The 24,876-nt window shown below is 38.5% G+C and overlaps 1 protein-coding gene across 1 annotated transcript in view; it reads right to left on the reverse strand.

The window, feature by feature from the left end:
• Positions 1-1,798: 1,798 nt before the first annotated feature.
• The window catches only part of NT5DC1 (5'-nucleotidase domain containing 1), a 127,270-nt gene continuing 104,192 nt past the window's right edge, over positions 1,799-24,876 (reverse strand). Inside the window, exons 9-12 of the mRNA XM_029962743.1 lie at positions 23,408-23,526; positions 22,400-22,558; positions 16,191-16,359; positions 1,799-3,692 (exon numbers count right to left, since the gene is read on the reverse strand). Coding sequence (XP_029818603.1) covers positions 3,574-3,692; positions 16,191-16,359; positions 22,400-22,558; positions 23,408-23,526 — 566 coding nt within the window. The 3' untranslated portion in view covers positions 1,799-3,573. The remainder of the gene's footprint in view (positions 3,693-16,190; positions 16,360-22,399; positions 22,559-23,407; positions 23,527-24,876) is intronic.

Here is a 24,876-nt window from a genome sequence, read left to right on the forward strand (position 1 = left end):
CTACATATGTGCTGCAGCAGCGCGAGTGGGAAGCATGAGGGATTTTTAGCACAGTTCTGATTAAATCAGTTTAGCTGCAGTGGGGCAGAAGTTTAATGCGATGCTTCGGATGTTTGCCCTTCTGTGAACTGTGACATGTGGCCAGCTGCAAAACCTCTGTGGTCTTGCCATGCTTGCCAGAGAACTGCTGTGGGTACCCACTTCATGCTGAAAAGATTTGTCTTACACTTTTGTCCCATATTCAAGAAAATGTTTGGGCATGCTGGCCACAGTACTAGTACATTGACCTGTAGATAGGAATTCCCAGTTTGCCCTTCGAAGATGCTAGCAGGCTTTTAGAGCTGGAAATCTCTGAGTCTGTTTAACTTCCTGGATTCCATCTTATTTTGGCCCTAATCCAGGCTCTGTTTTCCAGTTAAGCATTTCTATTTATAATGCTTATGGAAAAACAGGATTTGTTTCTTGCATCGAAAACATTCAGAAGAAAACCTCTTTTTAATTTTTTTTTCTCTACTGTGACTCACCAAGGGGGTTTGATGTTCCAGTTACTTAGAATTGCAGAAAACAAAATTACAGGCAACTGGATTTATGATGGGATTGAGCTTTTCCCCTGGGGTGATCTGGATTGACTATGTGCTTGCTGGAAGGGCTGCTTTGTGGCTAATTGTTAACAATAGATGTCTGTGGCTGTGCCATTGTGGTGATTATGCCATTACAGCTGGCACTCTTTGCAGAGGTAAGGTTCCTGTAGCTTAGCCATGTGCTTTCCCTCCTAAATCTGATGTTATGCATCAGCTGAAATGCTATTTGCTTCCAAGCATGTGTACAGAAATAGGTATATTTTGTTTTAAAAGTCAGTCATTTTAATGCACCAGAAAACTTATCTTGCTTCTTCCATGGTGCTAAGGAGCAGCAGGCCCCATGCAATGCCCCCTTCCCTGGGAGGTCAGAAGCAACATCTTTCCATCAGGTCCCTCACTGTATGGTGCAGTGTATGAGACTTTTATCTTCTTGCACAGAAGTGACCTTATTTCGAAACCTGACTTTCTGAAGAACCGTACAGTAAAACATCAAGTTGTGTACAAAAGGGTGTTTGACACTTATGGCATTTTTCTTCCCCGTGGTGGAAAAACAGAGTTGACATGGAAGCTCAGATGCTGCCTTCCCACTGTTGGCATCTCTGTTAATTTACATATTCTTAAGGCTTTTCCATTGTTTACCTTGGTATGATTTAATGTATACTTGGCCTCAGAGAGAAAGACTTAAACCAGTTTGAGGAATGCTAATTCCCAGTGTCTGTCACTAAATTTTCCTGGAAATTTCCTTAAGAATTGCTCCAGTGCTACTGTACTATCACAGACTTGGGACTCAGAGGAGCTGGAGAGCCCCATCACCCTGGGGAAGCAGCAGTCTCAGAAAACTCCATGTCCAGGAGTGCCTGGTGTCTGCCATGGATAATCTACCCATGTTTGTTTATTTAACTTCTACTCATCGGTGATGAAGAAGCCTTTAGTTCCCAGGAAGAAGCCCTATTCAGGAAACACTTGCAGTGAACTTTGCTTTGCATCAAAGATCACTTCCCTATAGGTATTAAAGGTATAGGGACTTATTAAAACCCAAAAAAGTTATTAAAGTTATTAAAGTTTTGGGTTGATTTATGTATCTTATTCTGAGTGAGTCAAGTTTTGCTTTGTTCAAGGCTGTAGCACAAATGTCTCCTTGCACTGCTTAGAGACAACCCTTGTCTCCCTTTTTTCTTTTTGCTGCTCAGCTATAAAGTAAATTCAGAGGACATGTATTTTTTCAGAAATAAATTCTCTTTATTTTAAAATTCAGACACATGTGCTTTATACCAAAACAGACACCAAAAGAGACTTGGTATTCATCTCTAGTTTTAAGCAAAACTGTGGTTTTCAGGGCTGTCTAACCAGACACAGTGATTTTAATGAATCTTTACAACTTTTTCTCCCTGCTGATGCTCAAGATAGTTTTGCAGGCATTTCAGCAACCTTTCTGTCAATGGCCTCTCATAAGAGAAGCCAAGAAATTTCAGGGATTTCCAGGGGTTAAAACAAAAAAAAATGAGAAATAAGGAAAAAGCAAAGATGGTGTCTTTAGAGTGTCATGTTAAATATGGACAGATCTCTACCAATTTTCTGCCATGTGCATTTCTTCTCCCTGGCTCTTCACACCACCTCCATTTCCAATGGCTCTCCTGTTGCCACAGCACCAACTGCCCTCCTCATTCCTCCATTGCCAATCTCTGCTTTGTAATAAGATGTGTAATTTTCACAGGTTTTTAAAGAGAAGAGTCTTCAGCAAGAGGAACTTTATTTTTTGGGCAATGACTTCAGTTATTTTTCCCAAGTCTTCCTGCAGCCACAGACTATGGTGGCACATGGCGTAATGCTTACAAGTACCTTTCTGTTATCTTTTTGTTTCTCTGCTACTCTGATGTCCTTCTGGCAGTAAGTGCAAATGGCTGGTGACAGCCTTTGTCAAAGATAGGTATATGTAATTCTTATGATGAGCTTTGTGTTCAGTCTGTCCTTAGAATCTGCCATCTGCCCATTAAAAAAAATATTGTTTCTCCACTGAGACACCAGGACCCAAGGGCTTACTTAGACGCTTTTCACTCTAATTTTCTTTAAAAACTCAATGAGTTTTCTTAAAAAAAAAAAAAAGGAAAAAAATCCCCAACCTAGAAAAGTCAGTTCTAAATTCAGAACCACAAAAGTGTGAGGGTACACAATATCGGTTTGCACCATAACCTAGTTAGAAATTCTTTGCAGAGGATTACTTGATTCAGGTTAGAATTTTAATGATGATGTAATCAGAGATCTGAGATTTTAATCTAGGTATCTCTCTGCTTAATACAAATCATATCCCTATCATGAGTCAGATTTGCTGCCAAAGACATTGATGCTAATTAAAAAATTTCAAAATAAAGTCAAGTATTACTAACTGTTACCATCTTAAGTCAAATATTTTCAGCCCAAAGTTTGTGAGGAGGAGAATGGCACTTTCATTTTCATTCCTCATCCACCTTGTTTTAAAGAAAGTTTTTATCAATTTTGTTCCAATTTGCTTTATGTTTCCCTTTCAATAAATCAATGCTTAATGTTAATTTGGAAATGTTGCATATTACTTACAAGGTAAGTCTTCACGAAATATGGCTGAGGGTCTGGTTTGTGTCTTTTCTGGGGTTTATGGTAGCAACAGCATCACCTTACATACGGATAGTACCTAAAATGTCCTCAAAAATGTAGAATGTAACTTGGCATGAGCTAGTACTACTACATTTCTCTTGAAGGCTGTGGGCAGTGCATGAAAAAAAACAATAGCCAATAGCACTTTGCAAAAGGTAGTGGTGGTTCGAAGATTTAAAGAGAAGAATGCATTGCTTATCTGTTCCAGCTGAACTAGAGAAAAAAGTGAAACACAAGTCTACACAGGAATCTGCTTTAATCCATCACTCTATTTTATGAAGCATCACACAGCATTTTCACCAATTAGCATTTGATAGCAGTTTAAGTAAGGGCCACAGGGTTATTTAAGGAAAAAGCCAACAACCTATTTCATAGTCACTGACTCCTCATTTGGCAGCAGTGCTCTTGGAGGGCTTGGATAGTACCCGGCAGTTGCAGAGCTATTTGAGGAAAATCGTGTAAATCTATAATCCAGGGGTAAATCTGCAAGACAGAAACATACCACATCTGATTAGCAGCACAGACTGTGTCACATAAAAAAAAAAGCCTGTGGTGAATAGCAGTACTTCTTAAAACCTTGAGCTGTTTGCTCACCAGCATTAGAATTCAATCAGAGTGCATGATTACACATTTATTTGATGTCTTCAGCTGTCCAAGGGATTGACTTTCAGAGTTTCAACTGCACTAAAGCATATTCGGTTCCTTGATTGCTGAAAGAATGCTAATCAGATAAAATAATTTAATCTAATGTATAAATACTAATCAAAAATCTTCATTGAGCCTAGATAGAATTTTCCCCCATGTTCACCTTCAAGTCCATTCTTCAATTTGTCACCTTTCTCTTTTATCTCAGCAATCTACTCATAAGAGGGCTATGTTTAAAACAAAGAATCAGTTCCTCTTTTTTGTTTTTCATAGCTATTAAAGCAAGATTCTCCAAAGGCACCCACTCTTAGACCTTCTCACAATCCAGTGTTAACAACATAATTTTGTATCAAGCCCTCTTAGAAATCTGCACTTGTAACTTGGTGTACTCATCACTTCCAGTCTGTTAAGAATGCTGAATGCATTAAAATAGTTCTGAACAGTAGAAGCTTTCTTTTCTGTAGCTTTTTAAAAAAAGTCTTTGCTGCCAGCAGTGATCCGCCCACCCTCACAGCCAGAAAACAGATACTTCCCGTTCTCACCTCTCAAAGTTCAAGAAACCAAATTAAAAAAACACATAAATAAAACTTCATTCAAGAAACAATTACCTTCACAATAAATGAAAAAAAAATACATAAAACCCAACAAAAAAGGGTTAGCTCCTTTCCAGGTTGTCTGCTCAGAACCAAAGCAAAACACAAAAACTATTACTCAGCTCATCTGGATAGTAAGTTACTAATTACAACTGTTTTTTTTTTTTAACTTGGAGTGACTCTGGAGAGATGATATCCTGTCACTATATGCTACTTTTTTTTTTTTTCCACTCAGCAAGTTTTATGAAACAGAAAAACATAATTTTAGCAGTTCTGGCACAAACAACAGGAAATCCAGTTCTGTCTCACAAGCGATCCCCAGGCAAGCACCAGTACAGCATACAGGTATAGAGAAACCATATTAAACATAAGTATAGTAAGCAAATCAGTATTTAGATCAAGCTGAAAAATCAGAGATAGGCTGGAATAAAGTAGGAATAGGAGTTAACTTGATTGGAAGAGAATTATGCTTTATCAAGTGAGTTATTTTAGCTCAAAGAAGTGCATTTTCTCATTTTGTCCAAGTCAGGGAAATCTCTGGAGTTCGTTCTCAGCATGGAAGAACAGGCAGATGTTTTTTTATTGTGCAGAGGGCCCAATGGATTTACAGGCTGCTGAGTCTATTTATGACAGCTCTGTTTAAAACAAAGGTTTCAAAAATAACAAATAATAACAAAAAAGAAAGCAAATATTTCTGAATATCTTTATAAGCTATAAAAATCAAATGCCATACAGCTACTTTTATATAAAAGCTTTTACTAGCTTTTTAGTCTAGCAGTCTGGAGTCTCCCAAGAGTAGTTTAATCAAAGAGCAACACAAATGGGGTAGACTTGCTGCAGAGTTGATTATTGCTGAAGAAAAGAACCAGCTGAATCAAAATGGTAATTTTATTGATATTTCCTGGTAAACTAGCTTTACACAATCAGCTTAAACACCAAAACCATTCTATATGCAATGCACAAGACTTCAAGAGAGAATAATCACATATTTACATATTCACCCCCCAATTCTATTAATTTAAATATTGCTTTTGTCTCAGCAAGCTGACTTTGAAAGATGACCAGAAGATATCCATATTTAAAAATGTTGCCCAAGGCATCACTAAAAGTTGCATGAAGCATGAGACACATACTATTCTTCACCTATGAAGCAGATTTTATGTATCACATAGGAAAAAGCTTCCTGTATTTCAAATTTGTTTCCGTCAGTGATTTTATGCCCTGCATCTTTTGTGTCTGCTTTGCCTAGAATATGTAACCTTTTATATATTAGTGTTTGATTTCAGTTTGATATATTTATGAGAAAGCTCTGGCCTGATCCAGAAAGGCATACTTGGAATCTTAGTGGCTATAAATAAATACACAGTAAGAAAGAGGGGCAAGTATACAGGGAAATAAAGATAGATATTTTTAATTGCAAAATTTAAAATAAGTTCTTTGAAAACTCTTCAATTTAAAATAAATCACAGCTGCCCTAGATCGAAGAAGTATTATGTGAATTGTACACCAAAGCTCAATACAGCTTCTTCTTATGTAAAAGTCAATGGTATCATTAGGTCCAGCAATACTGGCTCATCAACAAAGAACAACAATACAGGTCTGGAGTCTGTCTCCTGCACATTTGAGCAATTAATTTTATGTCTATTCTTATTCCATGTTATCACTGATGATACAGATGAGAAATAAGCGGCTTTAGGGGAAGCCATACGAGGAGTGGCTGATGTCACTTGGTCTGTTCTGCCTGGAGAAGACTGAGGGGAGACCTCACTGCAGTCTACGACTTCCTTGTGAGGGTAAGTGGAGGGCCAGGCATCAATCTCTTCACTCTTGTGACCAGAGATAGGACCTTATGGAATGGCATGAAGGTGTGTCAGGAGAACTTTAGATTGGATATTAGAAATAGATACTTCACCCAGAGGGTGGTTGAGCACTGTAGCATCAAAGCTGACAGAGTTCAAGAACTGTTTGGACAATGCTCTCAGGCACATTTTCTGACTCTTGGAGCTGTCCTGTGCATGGCCAGGAGCTGGACATGATGATCATAATGGGTCCCTTCCAACTCAGGATATTCTAGAATTCTACGAGCTCCATTTTGCTAAAATGAAATGCTTGCACACACCATGGCTTGATGCAAAAGCATGCAAAAAATATGACACAGTATTTGATAATAAAGCCAGTCTCAGGAAAAGAATAGTTTCTTATTTCCAAGTTGTTGTTTTCCTAGTGTTTTTGCCAGTAAATTCTTCAGGTTTTGCTGCTATGCATGCTCACAGCTGCTGCTGTTGTGGCAAACCTTTGCATCTTGGCATCCATTTCTCATCTAACCCTGATGAAGAGTCATAAATTAGGCAGGGGGCAGACAACCAGTCCTCTCTGAGATATAATTTGATGGTGAGGTTCTAATCAGTCCTAACCTACACTGATAATGAGTTCAGCATTCATCCAATATTTCCATTATCATAAAAAACAAACAAACAAACAAACAAACAAACAAACTTAAACAAACTAAACAGCTTGAGGCTGGAAGAATGAACTATCTGGCTGTACCCAATTGCTTCAGAATCACAGTCCCAGAGTTTTTCTATCATTCTTAGGTAATTAATTAAATTAATTTTTTTCCAAGACAAATAGGATATTCTCTTTTAGAGCCAAAGACTCCTAGAAGTCAGACATGGAGGGTCTCAAGGTCCCTTTCTAGATCTGCCAGAAATGCCAGTTATTAGATGCATAACCCTGCATTTCTGTCCCATTCCTTTCTTTGCTCCCACATCAGCCTGAGTGCAAGTGAGTGATGAAAACTGGTTTCCTTTACAGTGATCATTCAGTGTTACTAGCATTTCCCAGTGGCTTGGGCGACTCTCCCAGGTTCTATGCCTTAGCCTCAGCTCAGAAGCAGAACTCCTGCCCTGTCCTACCTCCTTTATAGGACTCCAGCAGCCCTGGTGTAAACAAAATAACAGTGATGATATTTAAACAGTAACCACTGTCACTTACTGTGTTCCAGTTATCCAGAACCAGGTATTAAGTCACATTAATTATAACATTATGTTCTGATGCTTATGTATACCCATATCCATGCATATATTTAGGTGTTACGGATGGATTTGTATCATAGTTACAAAGCTGACAATACCTCAGTGTCTGTGTGCTGTGCAATTAGTGTAAGCCAACTAAATGAAAGCCACAGGGTTTTATCAGAGGAAGACTTGGAGTTCCACCCACAAGGAAGGAAAAGAAACCACACAAAGAAGGAAAAACGTAATATTCTCGATGAGTGATCAGGAAAATATTTGAGAAACTGAATGGAAGACAATTATAATCTAATCCAGACACAGGCCTGGTCAATAAACTTAATACTCTTGGCTAATCCGTGTGGTGTTTTTTTTTGTTTTGTTTTGTTTGGGATTCATTTGGGGTTTTTTTGAGATTTTTTTTTTAACAAACCAATACACTAAACAAATAAAATCTTAACTAAGTGCTTTAGATGGAAGGCATTTTTTTTCAATTAAAAGCACAGTCCAAGACTGAAATGGATTTCTCCCAAAATACACAGCAGAAATGTCAGGAATCATTTTTCAGTATTGACCAACAAAAGCAAAGCCAACATTTTTATATCGTGACACCACAGCAGCATCTCCATGACGAGTGAGAAGCTCTACAGAAAGCTGAACTCCCCTCCCCTCTCTGAGGTCTGTTCCCTGCCAGTCAGCAGGGCTGAAGCCAGATGCTGCAAAAGCCACCTAATAAACAGCAGAGATGTGTTCTTAAGTGAATCCAAATATATCCTCCTGATTATCAACAAGAAAAAGATCCAGGGAGGAAAATGAAAACCTTGTTAGTGATACCCAAGTTTGAAAAAATTCTTTCAACTGCTTAATTGTGTCAAATCTCAAAAACCAGAGTCAAAACTCTGTCTTACATTCATCTCATCATCCAGATGGTGTAAACTGTAGGGGCAGACCATCAGCCAGTATAAATTCTTTTGCTTTTACAGGATTTTCCGTAATTTACACTGACTTGGAAACTTTATCATGTCTTTTACTGCACTTCAAAGTTGCTGTTGAAAGCAAATATTAATTTCTTAATGATAACAACTTCTAACAACAATTTTTTAACAGTGGGGTAAGAACAACTTCTGCAGGGGAATCCATCAGTTTGGATGTGCCATCGAGTGATCTGACTTGCCAGTCTGCAGGTAAATTGTAAAAGGCATTATTTTTTCTTAAATACTAAATGTTTTTATCTCCTGAGCCATTCTATTTTATAACAGGGAAAGTAGTGCTTGCACTAAAAGCTCAGGATGTGAGGGAGCATACTAATGGCAAAAAGAAAAAAAAGCAAGGTTACAAGTAGATTTATCTGATAGCAGTTATTTTTAGAAAAATTTCTAAGGCTGATTTTCCTAAACAGGAGGTCAGATGTTTGCTGTACTAAAACAAAGCTCTTGAAAGAGTGAAGTCAGCACAAGGAAAGCTTTCCTTCTGTCAATAGCATGAAAGTAATTGCTGCTGTCTGCATATTCTATGACTTAAAAGTTGGAGAGGAGGAGGGTACCCGTGCGGTGTCATATGGGAAAGGGAGGACTCTTCAGTACAGGAACTCTCTCTATATACACTCTATAGGAGAAAGATTCTGAGTGAGCCACTGCAGTTTATTCCTGGACATGCATGAATAAAGATTAAAACTAGACTAAGTCAAAGGGCAGGTTTGCTGCTTTAATTGCACTTAAATAAGAGCTTTTGCCAACACAGGTGTATTGGTCAGAGATCATGCCTGTGGCACTGCCAGCAGACATATGTGGCATGAGCTTGGCCTAAGCAAGAGCTTCACTGCCACTGGGGTTTTATCGCTGGTTACTCTTCTGTGGTATCTAACAAAAAAGACAGTGACATTGGAGAAAACCCAAGTGGCAAACTGCAGGCAGATGTGCAGCAGCAGCACCTTCACCACCAGAGTTTTACAGAGGGATGGATGCCTGGAGGGATGGAATGACCATCCCATCGTGGCTGTTGTGATTGCTCATGGTGTGCAGTTTCACTACCATTATCTCGGGAATAACAATTCACATTACTTTGGGTCTACCCTATATCCAAGAGATTGCTGACCCCTTCTTGAACAAAACAGCTGTGCACAAGGCGTGCACTGAACTCACAGCTGAGCCTGATAAGAGTCTGAAGTGAAGGAAAGCCTTAGAAATGCCTTTGCTGTTTTGGGTTGAATGAGAAAACTCATTATTTGTATGGTAGGAAAATTTATCTCATTTTTGTTTTAGTTTAAATGGTGACTTTTAGAGATCTTTTAAGAAAATAGCCCTTTGTGGTTCTTTGCTTGATCTGGAACTGATCACAAGAAAATATCAGACTATGATATTTTTAAATATTTAGATGAAGTCTTAATATAAAAAAATCCTAAGGGAATGCAAAGATCCTACTAGGAAGTGCTACTCTTTCAGGGATCTGTTAATTCATTTCTATGTGAATGACTCCATCTGGATCTTACGGCAGTAGAAAGGGCTTTTGAGGTAAATCGAAGAACTTAGCCTGGAAACAAGCAATGGTTTGAGCTGTCAGGCATTTCTGACTGGTAAGAAAAGAAATAAGTTGCATTTTGAGACTGTGAAGGAGCTATATTAAGACAAATGCAGAGATGATACACCCCTTTACTTTCATTTTGAGGCAAACTCACCAAGATCAACCTTCCTCTCCAAATCTGGGTTAACCTCATCATGTTCTTGTAAAACAAATGTTTTCTTTCCCTTTCCATGATTTTTCCTCTGGATGGGTGACAAACATTGTTTACCTTAAAGCAAAAATCCACACACAGACACACATGAAGACGAGGCCTATGTTGTTTTTTTTGTATGTGTATTACCATCTTAATCCAGAGGGCGCATATTAGGCGCCAATCCAGAGTACATAAATGCTTTTTCTTGCACATGAGAGGTTGCAGATTATGTAAAATTTCAACCTGGTCAAAGTATTATTTCCAATACTTTCTGACTTACCTATTTTCACTGTTTTCACACTGGAAAATTATCAAACTTTGTATTACAACCAGGTTTTTTAAAGCAGCAATCTAAACCCACCCCATAAGCCTGCAATCCAGTCAAAACCCAATTATAGCTTTAATTACAGCCTGCAAATGAAATTATGCTGCCTGAGTTGAAGGATAGCTTTAAAGCAGAAATGACTGAGTGGTTCTCCCTTTCTTAATGAGTTGCTCATGAGTTCTCCCTTTAATCTTTTAGAGGTGGCTGTACTTTGACATCTCACAGAGCCGGATAATGATGGCAGGAACATTTCTCTCAGCTATTGGCAAGGAAGTAATCTTTTGGGTTCTGCATGATTTGACATGGCCTTCAGGGGCACAAGTCAATACACCTTTCTGGAAGAAGGAAAGGCTGAACAAATTGTAATACACTGAATACTGTCCTTTCTACACAGAAAATTACTATCAAGTAGTCAAATCCTGTAGTAAAGTTGGGGTCTCAAACCCTTAGGGCAATAGCTGGGTCCTGAAGACTTCTTAGAAGATAATTCTGATTTATTGAACAATAATTTGTCATGGTTAAAATGTAGCTTGTTGTTGGTTTCAGTTGTATTTTGCAGCTTATATTTGTTGGTTGTGTTGGACCTGTTTTTCTTTCTCTTAAAAGAAGAACATTGAATCTAGTTTCTGGAACAGATGAATCTGATTTACATTATCTGATGCCTCTCAACTGACATATAAAGCAAGATGCTGTTCATATATACAGAACATGTATCTTCTCCCTAGTCAGTTATCTTTATCTGTTTTTTTTCCTTGCATGAAACCTCCGAACCAGAAAACCCCAGAAACGTTGCTGTTGTGTATATACACCAATTTTTCACCAGACATAAAAATATGTTTTTTAAATAAAAGGTTTAATTATAAAAATGACCTCTTTGGCCTTGTAGTAGCAACTATTATTTATAGCAGCTAAGACCCAAAGCAGTTTAAATTCCCAAAGCATTTTGATAAATTTAATCTTTAGATGTTATTGTATAGATACATTCTTACACTGGTAAGTAAAAGCACGGTTGTAAGAAAAGGCATTAAAGGTTACTTCTAATTAGCAATGTATAATATATATAGTTCTATATGTTTAAAGAAATTATTGTATTATTTGAATAAGAGTACATAATTATCAATCTGGTTACAGGACAGACCAATTTAATTTTAATAGGAGCTGGGTTTGACCTTAAATGATGTAATGTCAATGAAAAAAACATAGAAGTTAAGTGTTAAAATATGAGGGATTTTTTGGTTTTACTTCAGCAACAATTATGAATGATGCTGTTCAGGACATAGAAATGAGTATATGGCTACATGCTTAGTGAAGTTCATGATTTCTGTGGTAATAGTTGATTCCTTAAGGGCATCCACCTTTAAAATACATATAGAAGATGGTGTGTGAAGTTTGCAATTCATAGTTGATCTGTGATGGTCAGACCTGTGTATTTGCAACCCACACACTGCCAGTTCTGGAGCCCCAGCCACGTCTGCCTTGGGCTTTCCATTGTGCAGATAATTTGCAACTCTAAGCAGAAACATGAACTTCTTTGTCATGGTTCACTGGCAATTTTATCATTATTTTTATACAGCAAGCAGGATGATGACTCAAACTCCCGCAGAAAGTGGCAGGGTGCAGGCAACTTTAAAGAGACAGATTTGATAAATTATAATGGAGATTTTTCTCTTGTTCTAGCTAACTGAAATAACAATAATGCATGAAGAAAAACTTTTGCAGCCATATGGGCAAACCCTGATAAGATTTCATATGGCATGCAAAATTTAAAAAAATGTATTATCCTCATGCATGACACAAGCTTGATTATCAAACCTCCAAAGTGTGAAATGAACTCTGCCTCCATAAAACATTTTACATTTTATTTGCACTAATTCTTATCTGAAATGAAACTCTCTTGAGCCGCAACATCACTCAATCTTGTATTCTTGCTTGTGGTAATTTTTAATCCTATAACAGACCTCATCATTCAGTGGTTATGAGACAAGTTCAGGAGATTAGGTTAACAATCATGTAATTAAAAAGAAAAAAGTTTTTTGCTTTTTTCTTATTAGGATTTAGAGCCCACTTTCTTTAGCTTTTCTTTGCAATGAAGTACAAAAAAACCTTCCAAAATTCCCTCTAAGCTCTAAAACTCCTCCTGCAATTTTTTGAAGTGGGACTTTTATAAAACTACCAACGGTAATGAGATTAAAAGGGAAAGCATTAACTTGAAATATGTGTATCAATTTTGGTATTGAAGAACTCTTAATCAAATAACCATCTGAAATGGTACTTTTGAAATAATTGAAATTATTGTTGGGTTTTATTATGAGTATCTGGAAATTTGATCAAAAGATCAAAGAGTAGTGGACACCTTCCTTGAAGTTAAGTTCAAATTATTCAAGTAGGATAAAAAAGAACAATTCACCTCTACTTGGCTCATACCTAACTTTCTGAAGTGGAGAAGGACATCTTAGAAGCTGTGGTTTATGCAAAATGCTGTTTTCAGAGAGACCCTTACACCTTTTAATTTTCCTGTGGGAACTCTAATGTAACATTCCCACAGTAATGGATCCTGGTATGGAAAATCTGTCTTATGATATCATTGTGCTTGAAAATGGTCAAAATCTGTAAGGGAGCTGTAAATGAGGAGAGATTCAATAGCAGAAAAGTGGAGAAACAGATGGATTTGTGAATGAGACATAGAATAGGAGTAGGGGCATTGGTTTCTACTATTTTATTAACCATGTACTGTCAATATAGCCTGTATCTGATTTGCACCCTAAACTGAGAAATACACACAGAAGATCTCCTTTGGGCAATTTTAGCAATAAGCAAAATATACTTTCTCATGCACAAGGAAAATGCCAATTTCTTTCTCTCCAGGGACTCTCAAGGGAGTTTAGATGACAAACTGTGATGCAGTAATATGTAATCTCACTAATACCTTCCTTGAGAAGGTGAGAATAAGTTCAGCATTTCTGATACATCTTTGAATGCAAACCCCTTTTTAGTCAGATACTGAATTTCCAATTTGTGTACATGCTTTGTTATTTTATACTTTGAATGGACAAGAACGCCAGCAGCAGCATTCCTTATAATACTCTTTTCTATAATGCCCTTTGGTAACATTGAGATTGTACACTTTAGTTACATGCATAAATTCTTCAGGTGAAATTATCAGAAGCCACCTGCACCAAACTTACAACATGCTGCTGAAAAAACAGGATGGTCAAAGTTTCTTCTATCTCAATTTCTCAATTCAGATATATAGCTTATTTTTAGTTTTTTGCATATTTCCTCTCTTTAAAAAAGAGGGAAACAGGCGTGAAGGGCTTTTTTACCCAAAATTAATTTCTGATAACTCTCTGAATTCTCATATGAATTTTGATGAAAACTGAGTTATTTTTGTAAAACGTTGCTAGTATTCAATAATGCTGAATACTTTTTGGAATAATCTTTTTTAATGAAAAATGTGCCTTGAGAAGTAAACCAAGTTATTCTTTATGAACAAGATACATGTTGCACCCAAACAACAAGAACCAATTTTGAAGTTACCACTGCAGCAATTGTCTGCATTTCACCAAATATTTTTTGGATCGCAAGCTGTTGGGATACTTACTTGTATGTGGCTCTTACACTTGCTCACATAGATGTACAAAAGCCAGGTCAGACATTGCTGATAGAGAAGCTCTGGTCAAACCCCAGCTCATAGGAGGCTGCAGCACATCTCCAGTGAGATGGCAGCTTGTTTGGCGGGGTCAGGTTGAGGCAGGTGCTGCCAAGGCTGAGCCAGCTGGTGACCTGGAGCTGAGCTTGCCGTCAGCGCACCACTGGTTGGGAGCTGGGCTCATATGGCCAGCATGCAGATAACTAGGAGCTGGACTTGCATGGCCAGCATGTGAGTGACTGGGAGCTGGACTTGTATGGCCAGCATGCCAGCAGCCTGGCTGCATGTTTGAGCTGAGGGAATCTTAAGGAAAGGCCTGCGTTTTTGCAGCTTGGCAGTGGAAAGTCCTCTGCTGGCAATTAAAGTAGATGAATAGAAAAGAGAAAGCTGGAGCACATCAAACTCACATAACCTGTTTCAATCTCTTCTAACTAGCTATTCCCAAATAGCTGCAGCTAAACTATGAACTTACAACTGCAGCCAAAAACTTCAGGGCTTGGCAAAGCAGGGTCTTTCGCAGCTTGCTGTGACAGGAGTCAGACAAGGTATTCAAGAGGAGTCAGAAATTCCTCAGCATCCATAATAACAAACATCTGCTCTTCCACACAAACAAACAAGAAATACCTCTCTCTGTAAGAAAGCAGCAATGTTCTTGTACCTGCAGCTTTGACTCTGCTTTCGAGCACACAGCTGCAAGTTAAAAACGTTATTTCTCCCATGTCCTTTAGCACTGGGGTTTAACTTTCACAGACATCAGCCCCTGCCCCAGCAGTGGTTCAGTGCAGAGACAGACAGCACCCAGTGTCCCTCCTAATGGAGGAACAGGCTTTGCAAGAGCTCCACTGCCGATGACAGGCAGCTATCCTACTCACTAACTACCCAGATAAGCCCTTCTGGTTCTCACCCCTTCATCTGTAGCTGGAAAGGTGGTGGTACATTGTGGTTGAGAGCCCTTGCTAGTCCTGCAAACTGAGCTGTGTTTACAGGGAACTGGCTGGGAGGAAGAGTTTCAGAGTGTGACTGACCAATGTGTTTTATCTTGGCCAACACTTCCAAAGCAAGCCACAGGATGGCCATGGAAAAGTATTAGATGGGAGTTTTACAGAAGTTATCCCTCTGTTACCAATTTCCCTCGGTATATTTTGGCTTTGTACCTTTAGGCTGAAATACAGACTGCAAAATGGCAAATTATCAGAAGCATAAATAAATTGTGACTCTGTATGGCTGCTCTGTTTTGAGATATCCTTACAATGTAAGCGCATGTGTAAAATATGGTTGCAAAGAACAGGTCTATCATGTGTCCTGTTGTAGAAATAACTGCTGGGCAAGTCTGAAATGCTCTCTTGCAACAAACCTTTTACTCCTTGGTCTTATGCATGAAGTAGGCAACAGATGCTGAACAGAGGGGTTAGTAAACTAAATGCTTGCTGCTAAGCACCTCATTCATGTAATAATTTGTTTATCTCTTTAGGTACAGGTATCGACAAAATTCAGTACTGCAAAATGACAGACTGAGGATATATAGATAGAGGATATATAGATAGAGGGTCTTCACCACCCCTTCATGATCCTCTGACATGTATGGCAGTTGCAAAGTTATAGTGAGCTGACTGAGGAAGTATAACAAGGCAGATTAGAGGGAAACATATTTGGAAGTATAAAAACCTCAAGTGACTTTATATGTGTTTGTTTCCTAATCTAATTCACCATTGAAGGTAGAAACAGTAAGATACTTGGTCAGAGGAAATCCTGACCAAGTTCAGAACTCATCTACCATCTGTTAAATGTTGCATCCTATTTCTAACAGGACATAAATTAAACATCTAATATTCACAGAGACAAACAAAAAACCTGCCTGTATCGGACAACAATCAAAAGCACAAACATCAAAGTAATCAATGGCCACTTGCACTGTTGCAAGATATGAACAAAGTATTTCCAATGTATTTTAGATACATGTAATCTCAAAATCAGATCTACAGCATTACCAATTTCCTATGAATACTACATGTTCATTAGGAAAAACCCCCCACCATCTTCCTTACCTGCTATTGCTTCAAGGCTAGGGATTGCAATAGTGCTGTAAGTGCTAATACATTTACAGGACCATGTGTGAACTAAGGTTTCCTCTGCATTTTCCAGGCCTGGTACTCTGTCCATGAAGAAAGAGCCCCACTGTTTAGATATGAAGTAAGGAGCTTTGAGCTGATCTCCCTGAAAGAAAAATAAATAAATATGTAAGCTCAAAAAAACTCCCCAAAATAAAAAACAACCAAAAAACTTCTTTATCCATCCACAAGCATTAGTTTAAGGAACTCTAGTTTCTAGGAAACCTGTATTGTATCTCAGGAGCAATTTGACTTTAAAATGTAATGAAAGACAGTAACAGTCTTCCTCTTAAAAGTCCCCAAGCTTCTCTTTATGCAATTAATGGATTCCTTAGGACACAAAAAGTTAACTTTAAATATTTTTCCCTTAAAAAAAACTTCCATTTTCCCTGTTTTTCTCTTTTAGATAGTGTGAATTGCCTGCTGCCCTTCTCCACTGGAGAGGCTGGGTAGCTGCGGCACAGACTGTAACACATCCTGGATGTCCTCCTCGGGGAAAAGGAGCTTCCTGGTGCTGGATGGAGTAACTGTGATGAATGGCATCTGTGTTATCTGTTTCTGAACTGAAGAAAGAGTGAAAACAGAGCCACAGAACTCATGGAGAGCCACTCGGTTGCCTAGCAAATTCTGAAAAATTGAATTTTTCATGTATATTTTCAGAAAACAACATCTAGACTAATTATGTTTTAAAGAAAGCACTAACACAACATTGAGAAAACTGATTTTTTACCAGTTCCTCCTGCAACCTGTTATATACTGTCATGAGGAACCAGAGAAAAAAATCCAGGAGACATCTACAGAAAGATGAAAAACTGGAAAAAAACCCTGTGAACTACGCTACAGAAAATCTGTTAAAGTCATTTGAGTGCAAAGTAACTTCTCAGACCTTCAAAGCATAGAATAACAAATATCGTAGTGTGCCTCCAGATTTGTAAACTTTTGTACTTTATTTTCCATTTAACCCCTTTCTTAATAGTTTTGAGAATCTGCTGGAATCATTTGTGTTTATAACAGAGGCCTGTATCTTTTGATGACAAGTAACTGTTGATCCACCCAAACAGACCATGTCAGCAAACACAGAACCATTCTTTTGTGAGTCTGTGTAACAGTTTTTCCTCTGAGCATAGCTGGGGGTGGGGAGGAGGTGTGATTTCAACAAATATAGATATTAGTTTCTGTCTTCTGATGTAAATAAGTTGAAAAAAAACTCCTATCTTTTGTTTCAAAGCAAGAATTTAATTTAAGTCCCAGGCTTTTTGTGTTGTTTTTTTTTTTCCCCCCCTTACACAAAGGGACAGCATCTCACTTTTTCTTTTTTTGCCAAATCTCATCTTTCCATGCAAATTCCAGGTCTCTACATCAGTTATAATTAAATGTAGATGCCGTGCTGACTTAAAATCCATTTGCCAGCTGGATGACATATGCAGAAAACTCTTCAGCTGTTCAGGTGATTAATCGAAACAGCAATCCTAATACTGGCCCATACAAGCCTTTGCACAAAAAACAGGGCCTTGTTTATTGACAAGAGAAAAAATGTGAGGGTCTTGCTTTTTGAAATGCATGGTTGGTTCAACAGGCAATTAAAAATGCAACCTTAGGACATGAACTGATTTTTTCAGAGGTTTAAATCTCACCATGGGAATTTCTTCCTTACTAAGAGGGGGGACTTACGTCTTGGATTTACAACCCAAGTCCTTAGTAAAACCAAATCCAATTAGATATAAGACTTGTTATCAAGTCACGTGGTAGAGAGCTCCCATCATCATAAGCCATTGCTACTGGCTTGTCTCCACATTACAGGGCAGGTTTGGCAGGCTAAATCTTGATTTCAAATCTGAAAAGAGCTGTCAAAACTTTGCCCACACCATTAGGAAGCATCAGATATCACTCCCACTGCCATCCCTACCTGAAGTCCATAAAGTGCCCGTATCTCATGGGCAGTTCACATAGCCTGCAATAAGGACAGACCACGTATTATGAATCTTTACATCTGTGAAATGAGGCAAAAGTCTGCTCTTAACATGTCTACTCCTCACATGCCTGGAGGCACATGCTCAACAGTGGGGCTGAGCATCTCTGGAAGATGCACCAGCCACTCCTGCAGCCCCCAGACATGAGATTTGCTCTCACAGCAAGACAGTGGATCCTGGGAAGTGCTGAGCAAACCCTCTTTCTCATGTAAATCCCCCAGGCATATGGGTTTGCTCCCAAGTATATTGGTCAGACAGTAGTAGGTCAAACATTGATTGTATCAGTTGAGGGTACAAAGCCTCGAAGAAAAGTCTAGACTTCAAGCAAATGGTACCAGGCTTCCCCAAGTTGCAGGATCTTCCACTAAATCAAAACACCTGGAATACTTACTGTCACCTTTGCTTTACTAACTGCAGACAAATAGGGCCTGTTAACAGAGCAGACAGAATCTGTTAATAGGACCCTTGGGTAACACTAATTTTTCAACTTACAAATGACCTTTCTAAAATACAAGTAGGCAGGGAGCTGAGCTCTGAAGCTTTTCTACATTTGGTAAAGAGATGAAAAAAAAAAGATGTAAGGGAGACAGGAGTGAAAAGTCAAGCTGTTAGTATTTTTTAAAGGCTTTATTTAGATGGAGATTTGCCATCTATGCCATCATCTTTGTACCAAGCACAGAGCATGAGGAATACTTCACGGCATCCAATATGATGGATGGTACTGATGGCTGCATGCTTTGTGCCAAGGTAGTAACACCATCACCGACTCCTGCTAGAAAAAAAATCAATGCTCAAAATACAGTTTTGCTGGTATAACAGTAAGTATGTGAAATGTTGCTGCCAGCACAGCTGTGCTAGTCACAACAACCAGGTGTTCCTAAATAACACACCTGTGCTGGGTATGCAAATGGACAAGTCAGCCACTGGTCTGTTGCACAGAACCTGCACGCTTACAAGTCACGTGCAAATATAAAACATTTCACCAATGATTATTGTACCTAAACTACCATATGGATCACTATAAGCAGACTTAAAATAAAATGCATTGCACTTCAGCATATTGCCTTAAGGACATTGCTTTAACTCACCAGGCTCCACAACAGCACATCAGATTATTCCTGAAAGTACTGTTGGATTTGTGTTAAACAGGAATAAAGAGACAAACAGAGCCAAAAGGCACAAAGTAAATAGCCTTGTCTATGCTCACAACAAGAGAGTAATGGAAATTCAGAGGAATAAGGGCCCTGACCCCTACAACCAACCAGCCACTAGGCAATACTGTAAAAATTAAATTCTCCCTTCCAACTGCAAAAATGTCATCTATATCCACTAAAAAATTCTTTGATTTCTGCTCCATTCATTCCTATAGCCTAAGATTCTTACAGCTCCTCTGCAACAATTTCCCTCAAAATCCTGGGACAAATTCCAGCTTTTTTTTGAGTTTTCATTGATGGAATTGATCACACATTTAAAGAACAGAAGGCAAAACCAAAGCCTCCAGTCAAGCAAACAAACCCCCGATTCTGGGAAGGGGGGGAAATCTTGTTTCAACACAATGCTTCATATTTTTTTTCCCCCTGCATGCTGCAATTCACTTAGGAGCCAAGTAATTGCATGAATAGTTTTTAATTTGCTATTCTCTTGCTTATTTGGTTACGACTCATACACTTAAAAGAATTGTAGTTGTTACCATAATTTCACAGTTATGTGTATCTGGCTTATATCATGCATATAATTGAAGGGGAAAGACAAAAACTGCCAATAAAAATGGAAATTACAAGTCCCAATTTGTGTGTGAGAAGGTTGTTTTCTTCCCCTCCCTCTTTTAGTGATGAAACACCAGTCAAACAACTGGAAACAGATTTTTATAATTTCCTTTTGAAAGATGCAATTGCAAATTAAAGTAATGCTTTATTTCTTTAATAGCATTTTATAAAGAGTGATAGAATTGAGGATTGTGTCATGTATTAAGTTTTCAGTCCCTCTCTACACACACAGAGCAGTGTATTTTTTTTTATTGCCAATGCTAAGGCTGATGGATCAGATGAAAACTAATCTGATTGTGACTAATTCACCAAAAACACTTGACTTCATACACTCATTTGAATTGGCTTTTCTCCCTTCCTAACCAAAGGGTTAATGGGAGAAGTTGCTTGGGGGAATGAAAATAAAACTTCCATAGGATTGTAAAGGGAGACCCTTTGAACTAGTCCTGTTAAGTTAGTGGTGTCCAGTCAACTGCAGAGATATGGATGTGACCTGTTGTTCAGACTCCAGTGAGCAGCGTGGTAATGAAATAACACCACTGACCTGCCATGGCCCCCCTGGTTCAGGTTCCTTTAATCAACACAATTCATTTCTCCCTTGCTTACTTGCTGTCACTGGTAGCGGATGTACACTGAACAGGGGTTGTGTGTGGCAGGGGTGGTGTCTCCCGAGACAGGAATACTATAGCATCAGTGAAATGTCAAGCACATGTCTAAAAGTCTCAATTTCCTGCTTGATAACTGATGTGATAGAGAAGATGGATCCTGTGAGCAGTTGACCAGAGCTTTTTCAATATGAGAAAACCAAATCATCATCATGGGCTTAGAAACACATTGCTCAATTACTCTTTCTTTGTACTTCCAGGAAAAGAAACATTTTCTGGCTGTCCATCTAAATGCTTAAGAAACCACGGTTGAATAAAATCCCAGAAACCTCACAAAAATGCAGCAATGTAGTAGAATCTCCAGTCAGAGAATGAACAAAGTTATGGAGGAGAGTGAGTTATTTTTAAAGCATTAATTCCTCAAATCAAATTATATTGACCCATGTAGTGCTACTAATAAGTCTTCCTTCCCCCCACCTGCCTCTGACCTTTCTTACCAAGAAACACATTTTTCTTGATAGGAGATTGAGTTTCTTTGTCTTAATTTTTGTTTTTCTGCAACCTAGGAAAAAGCCTAAACATCAATGATTACATTTCCTTATTTCAGTGATTGAACTGTCCTTGTCTGACCTTAGTTTAGAAATCAGGATAATGGGTGAAAATATAAGATATGTCTATTAAAAGTAGAGCAATAGGTATCATATCTATATTGTTTTAGTCCCATTGAAGATATCCTTTTCTCCATTGAAAACTGGTTTTTACAACACTTCTTAGTCAGATTAAAAAGATAACTAGTATAAAACTACCTCCACAAATTTTTTCTATCAGTAAGTTAACTTTTTAATCATAAAGAGTACTTATTTTAACAGAAAAATCAAGCCTAGTGCTTTACAAAGCAAAGTGCAAAAAGCACATACATCTCTCTGCAACTAGAAGAAAATGACCCATTTATTTAGCAGCATATAAAATTAAAATGCTCCAAACAGAGAGTGAAGCTGCACTGCAGTTCCTACCTACAGTGCTGGAGGTACAATGCTGCCACATCATCCATATGAGTGCTGTTCCCTATCTACTTTGTTCTTTGCCAGTGGAGAGGAGGATAAACCATAGTAATTTTTCAAGTTCTGTGGGAGAATTAAAGGGTGGCAGTAATGCTAAGGCCCTGCTTCCCAGCTGCGATCAACCTCAAAGTCACATCATTTATCTGAAGTAACTATCAGCAGTTTACACTGGAACAATTTCGAAACAGTCCCTCTTATCTGAGTGCAGCTGTCACCAAAATAAACAACCTATGAGGTAAGCTGCAAATTAGAAGTTCTTTGTATACAAGGAAAGCACAAGCAAGCTGTACTTCACAGAGAAAGAAAGCAAACTTTAAAACAATCTAATAAAAATTCCCCTGTGTTTACAGTTGGCCACAACACACAGGGAAATGCCATGAACTCAGCAGAATTCAGGTGCTGGACTTGTGATAAGTGTCCATGAAATTTCTCCTTGTAGGATGGAGGGCAGGTTCTTGTTACTAAAAAGGAGAAGACTATGGGTTGTTGCTAAGGGAGAGCACACACAGCTCTTTTGCTGAGATCCATGACTTAGGTCTGAGTAGAAGCTCTGTGTCACTCATGCAAGGCCTAAGCTGGGACAGAACAGCATCTTCCTGGTAAGGCAAGAAGGATATGTCTGTGGGGGATGCTGATGCTGCCAGCATGGTGAGATAAGCAGGTTCATTCTCAGTGCAGGTGGCATGAGGCTTTTTTGTAACTTACTTTATTCTGTTCCAGGAAACTTCTGCAAGGAACCCTTACCTCATATTTTCCTTTCTTCTCCAAGGGCTCAGATTCAGCCTTTGCAGGCACTGTAACTTTGTCCCCTAGAAGCTCCTCTAAGATGAAGACAGTTTCCCAGTTGCTATAGTGACGAGCTGGGAAAATATCTGAGTGCATGCTGTCACCAAAATAAACAACCTACAAGGGAAGAAGCAAATTAAAAGTTCATTGTATATGAGGAAAACACAAGCAAACTGTATTTCACAGAGAGAGAAAAAGAGGTTTAAAATAACCTAATAAAAATTCCCCCATGTTTACAGTTGGTCATGACACAAAGAGATTTTATTAATATCAAGTTTGGGGTTTTATCTTCTACCAGCTCCATAAGGGAAAGGCTGGCCTCATAACACCCTCCTCTGTTCTGCCCTCCAGGGGCACTGAACAGGGATGCCTGACTGGTACCGGGACAAGGGACATCACTGAGTTTTTTGACTGATAGAAATAGCCTGACAGGAAGCAGGTGAATGACTACCAAGAAAATACGCTAAACAGGAACGAGTTTTGGACTACATTGGAAACATTTTGGACTACATTGGAAACAAGAGAGAACATGGAGCATCTCTTGGTGACACAGAACTCTTCTGTGTCCAGAGAGGAGTTTACTCACTAGAGAAAATGTGGCCACACCATCTTCAGTCGCATTTTCACCCATCCAGACCTATACTTAAATAACATAATCCTAGTTTTCACCTTTTAATCTATTTAATCCGTTTCCCCAGGGATATTACCTGATTATAATCCAATTCTTCCTAAAGCTGCCAAAATGCATGATCGTTCATACAGAATAAAACATTCAGAAAGTTTACATATTCTACTGATAAGAAGACTAATATGCTACTTCCAGTTCTGGGCTGCAATCTGCTAGACAGCAGTAAGCTTAGCCAGAACAAGAGTTTGTGACCAATCACATCAAAAACCTTAATGAAAGCTTGTCTGGTGAATTCTTGACTGAAACAGTATTTTCAGAAAGATTTACTCTAAACATACCTTGGGATCCAGCTTGCCAGTCATCTTCTTCAGCAGATCAAAGAGCTGGACAGAATTACCTTGGGAATACCAGCCGGGCTTGTCCAGTGACAGCAGAGCCTCCTGCTCCTCGTCATTCTCTGAAATCACCAAATTGCATGCTCTTAGTGAGACCAGCCCATCCTCCTGTATTTGTGACATGTGTGAGAAGTTGCCTGCGCACGACTGGTCTATTTTGACATTAAACCAGCTCCAATATCTGGCTCAAATTCTGGTACTGACTGCAGATTCAGTCAAGGTGTTTGGTAGCTGGGAGTACGCAGACATTTGTGAGAAAAGAAGCATCTGAGCCTTGTCTGCATGGACTACAGAAGAGCTAAGGAATCAAGGTAATGAGCTTGGCCTCCCAAACACTACAGCGTGAAGGTAGGAAGCCACATGGACTGTACAAATGGAGGAGCTGCTAAAAATGTAAGGTGAAACCGTGAGAGAAAACAGATCGTAAGAGACAACATGTACCTCGTCACACAGACAAATGACCTATGGTTTTTAAACACTGCCATGAAAACAACAAAACAGACTGAAGTAGCTCTTAAGGGCATTCACCAGCCTTAGATAAGCAAAAATAATGAGCAGTTCCACTTGTCATACAGTTTTGAAGAAATGATGAGTGGACAATACTGCTGGTGGTGGTGTAATCCACATCGACATACATTGACACTGGCAGTGTCAGTGATTCAGAAAAATCAGCAGAAGCTGAAACTCCCTTGTCATCGCCCAGCTGTGCCATAGGCTTCGTTTCTAGCTAGTTCCAAAGCAGATGGATCTGTCCTGCTGTCCATGTAACCTTGTCGCTTTTTCAGATCCATGTGCTATTGACAGATGAACTCTTTTTAGTTTCTTGCTGGAGCCTTAGTGAACCAATAAACTAGAATTTCATCAGAAATTTTACTATTAATGTATTTTGTCTACTGAATTGGTGCAACAAACAGTTGATTTTGTTATTCAGTCTCAATCAAACATGTCTTAATTTTATACTAGAGACAGATGGGTTAGAAACCAATATAGTGTTGAGATCTGACCTAGGTGTAACATCAGGACTTCAGTTTTTCTCCTGCTTTATAGAATTCTTCAAAGTACTCAAAATGTGTTAGGAATAAGAGTAAGACATAGGAAAATTCACTTGATTAGAGAGTGCTGGAAGCTGGAATGCAAATTCTGGAGAACAGTGAAATGATAAGACAACTTTTTGTTTAAGAGCACTGAAGATGTACATGAAGCAGTACATTGGCCCTTGAAAGAAATTAGAAAAAGAAGCAAAAAGGGGGAAATAGGTATGTGGAGAGAGGAAGTAAATAATTCTTTAATACTATGAATCTAAGAATTTGAATAAACACAGGATTTATTCTCAGACAAAACAATTCTATATTAAGGATGTTTTATAAACTAGGAAAAAACAAGGAAATTCAAAGTTGACATTAACAATTCAT

The sequence above is a fragment of the Manacus vitellinus genome, unplaced genomic scaffold (assembly GCF_001715985.3).
Source record: "Manacus vitellinus isolate BGI_N305 unplaced genomic scaffold, ASM171598v3 scaffold_4_pilon, whole genome shotgun sequence".
Lineage (NCBI taxonomy): Eukaryota > Metazoa > Chordata > Aves > Passeriformes > Pipridae > Manacus > Manacus vitellinus.